The sequence below is a fragment of the Lepisma saccharinum genome, chromosome 1 (assembly GCF_977018435.1).
Source record: "Lepisma saccharinum chromosome 1, izLepSacc3.1, whole genome shotgun sequence".
NCBI lineage: Eukaryota > Metazoa > Arthropoda > Insecta > Zygentoma > Lepismatidae > Lepisma > Lepisma saccharinum.
In genome coordinates, this window is record NC_139229.1 from 42,429,316 (window position 1) to 42,440,530 (window position 11,215).

Below are 11,215 nucleotides of genomic sequence, written 5' to 3' on the forward strand. Positions count from 1 at the left end.
TATTTAAAGTTTACTCTTTGTTTTAGACGTCATGTTCATAGCTGGTGAGATCAGCATCAAGCTCCGGCTGCGGAGTCGATTTATGCGGGGACAAGGGCGGAAAAATTCCTACCTTAGATCACTCACCCCGGAAATCGAACCTGGGTCTCCGCGTGGGAGTCAGAAGCCCTACCGACTAAACCACCGCATCGTCTGGCATTCGCCTCGAATGTTTTCCACCTTTAACTTTTTACCTAGAAGGCTCACCTTCCTCCCCTGATTTGGAGGCCTTGCGTCAGTGCAATGTAGTTATAGATGGAAAAGAAGAGATTTAAAATTCTCTGCCCCTCGTTTCCACCGGGGTACGCTAGGTTTATTGTTTCACACCGACCACACCTGGAAGGTTCAAAGAAAACTGGAAACGGAAGCAGCGAATTCCTACGGCGATAATTGCACGTTACTATTGATTTGCTGAGACGCGGCTGGGATTCTTATCTGCAAATGGATCTTCCTGTCACTTACTTCTTGCTGGTACCGAAAACTTGAGTCCATGTTCATTTAACTAGTGCAAGAATATTTCTCCATTTTTTTTCAAAACGAAACATAAGTTGGAAAAATATAACGCGCGGCCGGGGGGGCAAAAATACTATCTTGCCCTCCCTCGTTGATGAGCGGGGGCCAAGCCGCCCCACCCTGCCCCCCCCCCCCCGGTTCCGACGTCCCTGCTGCCATTGATACCATTTCTGACGACGTGCTGCAGCGCACGTGTTGCGAAGTGGAATACTGGCTGGACAGGTGCTCACATGGAAGTGTGGTAATTATTTGTAAGAAACTTTTTGAGTTGCTCATTACAATAAATTTACGTAAAGATTTCAGGTATGAGTCATTCCATATGAAATCAACACAGCCCACAACCTGACCATCTCCGATTTTCATGAAATTTGGGGAGTTGAAACTATGAATGGAACTTAGTAACTATGAAAATTTTTAGTTTCGTGCGTCTTGTAATTGTTAATTATTCAAGGTCAAAGTTAGCATAAATTGACCTTTTTGAGCCCGCTTAGCTATACTAAATCTGCTGTAACTCCGCCCCTATTTCGCCTGGGAAGCGCAAATAAAGCTTATTGTACAGGGAATTAAACAAGCTTTCCAGTGATATATAACAAGTCTACCTTTGGATAAAAATATAATTCTGTCACGTGACCTTGATCTTTGACCTTTAATATCTCAAAACATGTCATCCATCATCAAAAATCGTGAAAAAAATATATTTGGTCCCTCATACCATACTCTAAAACATATCAAAAAGTCATTCTGGGACTGCAATGGGATCAGAAGATACAAAATAATATGTGTAACTACTCGTACGTGACTGATAAAAGCCCCATTATATGAACTATGACGAGTCAAATGTAACTTAACAACCCCTACAAAATGTAAAGGAGTTATCCTGAGTATAATTGGTCATGAAAGAAATAGGTCCGGCTCTGGTCGGAATTTATTCGGCCTGCGTATAGGGCCGGTGGCAACCCACCATCGTGAGGAAATTGGGGAGCTCCGAGTGAGTGAGCGTAATCCGGTCGAGAAGACCTACTATAACGGCTGGGGATACGTCGGGCTGACCCCCCGACTATTCCAATACTGGTTGAAGATCTCCACGCTTAGAGGTGACGAAGGAAAGCGTGGGAGGGAGATCGGCAGTCGGTAGGTATGCCTAGGCTCTTCATGGGCTGTTGCGCAACGGATTATTATTATATTACAGGGAGATCCCTACCCGTGTGTGTCAAGCGCAGGTCCGGCATATTGTTGACCGCCATATTCAATTCAACGCAAAAATTTCAAAGGAAAGGGGAAATCAGGCTAGAATTACACGATAAATGAAGTGACGAAGGTTTTTCCAACGTATCTTTAGCCAGCAAAACGTTATACGCATATCTTTCATTTACGATATACGCACATTATAATGTTGTCAATGTTCCTGTGAGCAAACTCGTTGACGTCTCTCACACTCACATAGAAAATTTGGCAATGTAGCAGGTGCAACAACATCGCCAGCAGCAACTATGCCTTCTCTCAGATGGTCAATATCACGGACTTTTAGTGCATGCACCGTTTTCTTCAAATATTTCTGAAGGTAAAAGTCCTCCTAAGATGTTAGATCTGGGGAATGTGCAGGCCTTTTAATAGATCCCTGTTTGCCCATCAATCTACCTGGAACTTTACCATGAAGAAATTGCCACAATGTCCGCATAGTGTGGTCACACTCTGTCCTGTTTCAAAACTCTGGAAAAGTGCCATATCCCATAAACAAGGATGAAAAACCTCTTCACTTAACAAATCCAAGAAGCCCTCACTATTTAAGGTTCCGTTGTTGAATGTGGACCAACCATTCTAGTTCTCTATACACTATATTACATCATTAGCTTACCAGCAACAACCATTCGGCTGGGCAAATCACAGGTATTGCATATTATTTTTATTAACTTCACTGTGAAGATAAAAATTAGCCTCGACACTGAAGAATTTTTCATTCCAAAGGAAGTGGCACGTAATTGTTTGAGATACTTTTCCCAATCTTCTTCACTATTCAACTATTTGGTGAATGTCGTTGATTATAATCATTTGCAATGGTGCGTATACTTCTTTCTCTCCCAAGATGTCAGCGTGATCTCGATGAGTTCCTAACACGTTAGGAGCATTCTAATGCTTTGTTCTTAACACCTCGAAAAGGAGAAAATGGTTACAAGCATGCAGTAATAACTTTTTGTTGGTTAAATATATGTTGGAAAAATTTCGTCACTTCATTTCTCGTGAAATTCTAGCCTGATTTGATATATCACATCACCCCCTTTCCTTTGAAATTTTTGTTTTGAATTCAATATGGCGATCAACAATATGCCGGACCTGCGCCTGACACACCCGGCTAGGGATCTCCCTGTGCCTAGCCTATTTCATTCCAATTATACCCAGGATAACTCCTTTACATTTTGTAGGGGTTGTTAAGTTACGTTTGACTCGTCATAGTTCATATAATGAGGCTATTATCAGTCACATAGTTACACATATTATTTTGTATCTTCTGATCCCATTGCAGTCCCAGAATGACTTTTTGATATGTTTTAGAGTATGGTATGAGGGACCAAATATATTTTTTTCACGATTTTTGATGATGGATGACATGTTTTGAGATATTAAAGGTCAAAGATCAAGGTCACGTGACAGAATTATATTTTTACCCAAAGGTAGGCTTGTTATATATCACTGGAAAGCTTGTTTAATTCCCTGTACGATAAGCTTTATTTGCGCTTCCTAGGCAAAATAGGGGCGGAGTTACAGCAGATTTTGTATAGCTAAGCGGGCTCAAAAAGAGCAATTTATGCTAACTTTGACCTTGAATAATTGAACAATTACAAGACGCACGAAACTAAAAATTTTCATAGTTACTAAGTTCCATTCATAGTTTCAACTCCCCAAATTTCATGAAAATCGGAGATGGTCAGGTTGGAAATTGCACATATCTGTGTTGATTTGGCATGGAATGACTCGTATGTTCGTTTTAATTTCGCATGACTTCAAAATGGCAGAGGTTCATCGTGTACACCCTGTATATTGCATCAAAAATACAGACAAGGATTATATGTAGAAGTATGGAACAAAAATTACACAAAATGTTTTCAGAAGAGCAGTTCGGATTTATACGGAAGACTGCAACATAAAAGCTGTTTGCAATTATTGATTAAATGCAGGGTTAGGAAGGTTGAGGAAACATTTGTAGCCTACGTAAACTTTGAGAAAGCAGTAGACATCCAAAATTGGAGCATGATGTCCCAAATTTTAAAATAAAAAGCATGAATCAGCTCTAAAGACAGAAGACTTCTACTGAATTCTATTCACACAGAAGCCAGACAAAAAACGAACAAAGTGTACTAACGGGAAAGCGGAAGTAATAGAGAGAGGTCTCAGAGAAGAACGTTCTCTCTCACGATGAATTTTCTACTTGTGCATCCTGTAAGCAAAGAAAGGAATATAAATTGGATATTGAAGTTAAATTAATCTACAAGGTAGTAAAATTAGCCTCCGTTTTGCTGATGATATAGCATCCTAAGTGAATAGGCCTTACCAGAATAATAAACGAAATGGTAGAATTTCTCCAAAGTGGTTATATAAGGGGAAAAAATGTTGAGAAACTGTATAGAGCCGAAAAGCTCAACCCTGAAGTAAACATAATAATATGACAGAATAGAATTGATATAGCGGAGAAAATTTGCTTTCTTAGGAATAGAAAAACTAATACAGGAAAGGAATCGAAAGTAGTATAGCAAAGAGAAAGAACATTCTTTTTAACCAGAGAAAATTATTAACGTGCATTATGTTATAAACTAAGCAGTTGACAGTTGCATCACAGAGACAACTAGTACCACAAGGACAAGTGGATGGACTAACCTGTAATGTCAACCTGTTAACGAGATTTGTAGGCTAATATGAAATCCTATGTAACCACTTCCTATGTTGTTTTCCCACCATTTTTCGTAGAGTTTGTGTACTTACTGTTGCTTTGCAGGGTGCTTTCGCTTCGTTTTACAGCACATATGTGGCTGGTAGTTTGTTATTTTCCCCATAATTCGTATGTTTCTTGTAGCACTGGCATGCCCCGTTTCTCGACAAGAAGGTACGTCACAGATACGATCAAATAGGTTTGGTTGGGTTGCCAGCATAAGGCGTCAAAACGGGCTATTTTGAACGTTTCTAGCCCCGAAATCGACGCACTAACGACAAAAATGTTACTGAGGAAAAATGTAATGTGGCACTGAAATAACAACAACTGGAAGACGGACATGAAAAACTTTATTTTTAGTTTCTGTCAGTGCAGCAATGTGTCAACGTTTACGGCCCTTTGGAAGCGTAAGGCATCGTGATCATTGATTCAACAGCAGGATGACGTACCCTATGCATCATCTCATCTTTCAGCGCCATATGTTAGTGCCGGCTCTTCCAACGGGCTTCAGAAGCTTTTGAGCAGGGTAGTTTTAATTATGACCGCCAAGTATTTTCATGTCATATTACTTAGAAATTGCGCATTTCCGGCTCCATGTTGCCATCAACTTTTTCCTTCTCTACGCATGAGGAATCCACTACTGAAGAATTGCTATCTTTTTCGTTATATCTGCCTCCCCCCCTCTCTCTCTGCATATGCGTGCGTGTGTGAGTGTGCGTGTAATGAATGCTCGTTTATACAAGGAAATTACACAAATATCACATATATTTAATTATAATAGGATTTTTACATACCTAAATGCATTGGGTATTTTCCCGTCATGAGGGCCGCTCTGGAAGGAGTACATATCGGCTGTACATAGTGATTATTGAGAATAATTCCTCCGTAACACAAGGCATCAATATTTGGAGTAGGAATTTCGTCTGATCCGTGAAAGCCGACGTCGTTAAATCCCTAGAAGTAAGTCCTATGTCACTTTTAAATACAGAAATGTGCTACTTAACAACATTCAATTTAAGACATTTTTCTGACTGGGTTCGTTATGCATGTGGCTGGTACGCACACAGGCATGTCACGTCAGGATATAGAATATGTTCTTTGCTAAAAGTATTTGTACACATAATACAAAAATCAAATTATTTTTTAACAATTAATACAATTATTTGCAAATGCAATTTCATACCTTGAAGGAATTGGAATCTGAAGCAGCCATTGCTCAGAGGAGGTTGTATTCAGAAAGGCTTTATTTTTCACCGCTCGCCGGTGAGACGGAATTATCTTTTTCTGGAGTTTGCAACTCTGAAGAGGACACCTCACAAAGAACAGGGGTAAAACATTTGGCCTTGACCTCGCGAACTAGCGAAGAAAGAGGGGAAGTGACCAGCTCCTGTTAAATTCCCTGAATCCAAGTTTACTAAGAAGGGGCATTGGCGGTGATGCGACCGTAGGGCAAACGCAGAGGCGTGGCGTGCATGTAGCCGGTGTTACCGCAGGTAACAGCAAAATGTAAAGAATTAAAAAGTTGTTTCAATTAAATGACAACATTTTTAAATACGTTAATGAATACCGTTGCCGTCGAGTAGATATTGCCTAAGACATTTTTTCTGCAGCCGACGGAAGCGAAGAGGCAGGCCGTTCCGCTAACCTGAAGAGGCAACAAGGGAGAAGACGGCGCCAATGCAGGGAAAGAGCGGGGAAGGACTTTGGGGCATAGTGTGCTACGGGGTTATTCATATGCCTGTTAAGGGGCCCTGTTGCCGTTCAGACCTAACGGAGCAGCCAGTGTTGCCACATCGGATTGGCAGAAAAGAGCTAAATCCCGCCTAAAATAGGAATACAATTTCTGTGAAGCAACTGCAGAGCCAAGGCTGGATTGAACTACAACTGAGACCAGTTAGGTAATAGACGAAAATATAGTTCCTTGGTGTGATTCGTGATTTGCACAAACCTTGCTCCAAAATACTAAGTTGGCAACAGTAGTACGTACAGCTGGGTCTCCCTTCCACGAAGGAGCGGAGTTCTGTCGTCTGCTCACTGCTCACCACACAAACGTCAAACTGACCTAAGAAAAGTGTGGTTCTTTTTCTTCTCCTTCGCATTTCATTGCAAAGAAACGGAGAGAGATGAAGAATTGGCAAGGTTCTACCACTATTCATTGGATTTTCGTGGTAGTTCTTTCTAGGAGTGTCTGTGGCTAAATCACTGTGCGGATTGCAAAACAAGAAAGAAATGAACAAATATCTAGCTCGAAGATATGTTTTCTGTACCGAAAGGGTGGGTGGGTGTAATAACGTCTAGCAGGCATAATTGTCGTACTGATAGCCGGTAACACTTTTTAAAAAGTCACGCCACGGGACTGGGCAAAAGAGACCCTCATTTGACGCAACCTTTTTACAAGCAAGGAGCAATAAAAATTCTGCAAAAGCAATTTGTTGGAAGGTCATTCTCAGGGGCACAAGTTAGAAGAATGTAAACAGAGCAATAAAACAAGCCAACCTCCTGGAAAGGGAGGTCAACAGCGCCCCCAAATAAACCTTCTGTCGCCCGCCGGGGGAAAACGCAGAAACAAAGGCCGTTTTTTGAATGAAGAAGGCTGTTTTCAGCAAAGACCTCGAACCTTTCATTCAATGTTGGATTAACAACAAGCACTTTGTATTATTTGCAGATACGGGAGCCTCAGCCTCTACCCTAAGTTTGGAAACTGCCAAGTTGTTAGAGAGGGATGGAAACACGTTCATGAAGACGAGAAAATGGAACATTTCATTAGCTGTGGGCAGCGTTACATCAGTTGGCGAGATGTATGCTACTGTTTGTATTAATAACATGAAATTTAAGCATAAATTTATCATCCTTGAAAATTGTTTCCGTGACATAATCGTTGGGAGGGATTTTTTGAGGCAGAGTGGGATAATTTTGCACATTGAGGAGAACGGATGGTCGTTCAAGGATAGCGACGTCGTTTACACGTTCTGGAAGCGTGCATGTAAACGAGAATTCACTGTTACAGTTATGCAGAGGAATAACGAGGTACAGGAAAGGGATAACTCGTCAGACCACTCGCGCCTGGAAGTAGGCAACACACAAGCACAAGAGAATAGCCGGAAGTCAATGAATGAGGATACGGGCCAATCAGTGGATTCCAAAGGACTCCAACTTCAGAAGACTGGAAACGCTGGTGCATTATGCTCCCTGAAAATCTCGAATGAGGTAAAGAGGAAACAGAGGAAGGGAATAGTAAGGGAAAACAAATTTCCTCGAAAAAATTCCATTTCTACGGAAGAGAAGAACCATTCATTATCATTGTTGCCTTTTGCATTAGAGGACAATGAAAAGGATGAATTACTTGATTCTGAGAGGCTACAAAAAACTTCATCGCTTGATTCAGAGCAAATGAGAGACAGTTTGTTATCTCATATAATGAAGCAACTGAAGGGAAAGCATTTCTCTGGGAGTAGGAAGTATAAGGAGAAAGTTGCTAAGTTGGCCAATCAGTCGTTTTTGGATGAGGAGGAAGTTTTGTGCAGGAGGATAGTCTGCAAGCAAGATTCTAAGGGAACAGCCAAGATATGGGTCCCGTTGAGTTTGAAATCTCAAATATTAACGTCACATCACGATTCTGAATTTGCAGGACACAATGGGAAGCAGAAAACTTTGTCGAAAGTCAGGGAGAAATATTCGTGGCTTGGAATGACACGAGATATCGCTCACTACGTCAGAAGTTACGTTCCCTGTGCAGTTTCCAGCGAAATGAAGAAAGAAGTGAGACTGAAATGTAAGAAAACGAGCCCAGCCTTACTTCAGGTGTTCCAGGATGAAAGGAACGAGATCAAACGTAAGCCATGTAAATTTGTCATTGGAGAGAAGGTGTGGCTGAAAGAGCCCACTATATCTGGCAGATCGCGTGGCGTTAATGGTGAACTTGAAACGGAACGCTCAGGTCCATGTTTAATGTCTGGAAGGATTAAAGAAAATACTTTCAGAGCAGAGAATGGGAAGGATTGTCCGATTGTGGAAGGTGAACCAGGCCAGTTGTCCTCACATAAACCACCAGCCTTTGCCTCTGAGGTACAGGGACAGCGGAAAGCAAAGGGGAGCCACGCGATAACTCCTAATGAGGGTTAGGAAGACTACCGTCTGGCCGGCTAGCCAGCAGCCCCAGCTGTCACAATAGCCGACCGCCGATCTTCTTTTATTTGTTATTTTTATTTAGTTTTCATTTGTATATAACTTAGCCCCATGTTCTTCATTCACACAACACAGTTTATTTATTTGCGTGTCTCCAAGTTGTAAACAGAAAGACACATTGCGGATTTAGGTTCGAGAGTCGAACCATGACTCGGTTGAGAGTTGAACCAAGGACTCAGTTGGGAGTCAAACCAAGGACTCGGTGGAGAGTCAAACCAGGAATCAGATGACACCTACTTCGGGGAAGATGCTGCCAGGAAGACTTCATCCTAGAGAGGATACTTCAGTGGTGGACTTCACGAGGAAGAGGAAGCTTGGTGAATCTGTGAACATTGTGGACAATGTGATAAAGTGAATGAACTAATGACTATGAATTTTTTTAGTGTGTGTTGTGTGTGTTGTGTTGAAAGATTTTATAAATATGGTGATCTTGTTTGAGTATATATATATTTTTCTTGTTCCTCTTGAAGGGGGGAACTATGTAATGGTCGGCTTGACCATTACTGGTTGTGTATATTGTATTAATTAATTGCTGGCCAGCTACAAGGTGTAGGGTTAAGTAATATGTTTCCATGAGTGTACTTTTATGTTATTACTGGATGTAAGTGTATGTGCTTATTGGATTGTGCTTTACTGGATATTAGATTCCCCTGTTTTTTATCTTCCCGGTTGGGGGAGCTAGCTGTCTTACAAAGACCGTTACAGTGGAATTTTTCCAACGCTACGGGGTCCACGTCCAGGGACGTTTACCCCGACTATAAAAAAAAAAGCCAGTGGGCTTTAGCGAAAAATAGTGTTTCCCCATTGATCGACGAAGAGGAACGTCTCCCCAAGTTTAGTCCACCTTTGGTGACTAGACTTAATATAATAATGTAGCATTTGGTGTAAGCCAAACCCCTGTTGCTGTCCCAAGTCCCCTTTTAGAAAAAGCTTTGAATATGTGGATATTTCCGTATTGAATAATTGATGCCCATAAAAAAGAGTAAGGCCGTAAGGAAACGCATTTGTTATGAACGGAATATCATTTAAGCCGAGGGTAGGCCCGCAGAGATAGTTATGCTAACCCTGCGGTAAAGGAAGTGCCGATGGTGTAAGCCATAGGTGCGCAATTATGTTGAATTTAGGAAATTGGTTGATTATGTAAATGCACACATGGAAGCAGTATGTAAATATATAACAACGTATAATAACCAATATATCCTACTAGAAATGTTATGATTCCAAGAACTACGGTACTGTCCATTTTAAACCAAATATTTATTCACTTGCTGTACATGTGTAACGAACCAGGGACTAAAAATATAAATTGTTATGTGAACCCCCCCCCCCCACCCTTTTGTAATTCCGGCGCAAATATAATCTGCTCGCTTGGCACCCAGGGTGAGGTGAAAGGAGAGATTTGAAGTATTAAGGCAGGAAGTAATCCAGAGGGCCGGATAAAACAAGGGACTTTCACAGTTCCTACAAAGGGATAATGTGGGTGTTGTTGAGTATATTTGATTGATTTGCTTTATTTTACTTTACTTTTTTGTGCCACTTTTGGCTAATTTGCGAAGATTGGGATGGGCGATGATATGATGAAATTGATTAATGGACACTTACAAACATCCATACGCAGGCCGTTATCTCTGCCATCGTAGCGCGATGTACTAACCACTCCGCCACGGGGGCCGGCGAGAGTATATCAGTCAGGTGTGTGAGAAAGTGGTGGTGATAAATCAATGGTGCGCTTATGTATGTAACATTAGATTTCATTGTAATTAATTATACAGGGTGTCCACGTGAAACCTCCCTGATTTCAAATTGCAGTTGTGAAGAAGCTATTCGACATAGAAGCTTGATGTTTGCGGCATCATGTAAAGCAATTCTTTGTTTCTAGGTGGTGAGTAATTAGCAACGATGACGACAGCACAAGAGAGATTGCAGTGCGTGGTGTGGTATGCTGAAACGAAGTCGACAATTTCGGCCCGAAGACATTTCAGACGTGCGTTTGAACGGGAGCCACCAGACGTAAATACAATTAAGGCTTGGTATCACAACTTGTTCCAAGCCACTGGGAACGTGAACCGATAGTCAGGTTGACAGCGGGTAGAAATTGAGTATCGGCTAGATATTTTAAGGTTCAGAAAGGAGCCCAAGTAGAAGTGCACTTAAAAAATAATAATAATAATAATAATAATAATAACTTTTTAAGCTGCTTTACATGATGCTGCAAACTGCAAGACTCTATGTCGAATAGTTTGCTCTCCTTTGTAATTTGAAATCAGGGAGGTTTCATGTGGACATGTATTGCAAGGGTTCAAAAAGTGTGTTTTAAAAACAAGAATGCTTTTATTTACTTTTCACTACATACCGGGTGTTTCAATAAATTTGATATCATTTTGTAGTAGTGCAGTTTAGAGAATTCAACGCCTTCTATTGGGGCTCGGTGGGGCTCGCCGTGTTGCCAACCGCTTATTCGAAAAAATCACCAAGGTTTTTGGTCTAACCTAACCTAAAACAGCAAGGAGCTGGCAATTTTGCTTGAGAGTTCACAAACCGGAAGTGGGGCTCAGG

At 41.2% G+C, this 11,215-nt stretch overlaps 1 protein-coding gene across 1 annotated transcript in view; it reads right to left on the reverse strand.

Moving 5' to 3' along the window:
* The window catches only part of LOC145977773 (arylsulfatase B-like), a 135,078-nt gene extending 129,391 nt beyond the window's left edge, over positions 1-5,687 (reverse strand). Inside the window, exons 1-2 of the mRNA XM_083110090.1 lie at positions 5,658-5,687; positions 5,269-5,428 (exon numbers count right to left, since the gene is read on the reverse strand). Of these exons, the coding sequence (XP_082966216.1) occupies positions 5,269-5,428; positions 5,658-5,687 (190 nt within the window). The remainder of the gene's footprint in view (positions 1-5,268; positions 5,429-5,657) is intronic.
* Between the last annotated feature and the right edge of the window lie 5,528 nt (positions 5,688-11,215).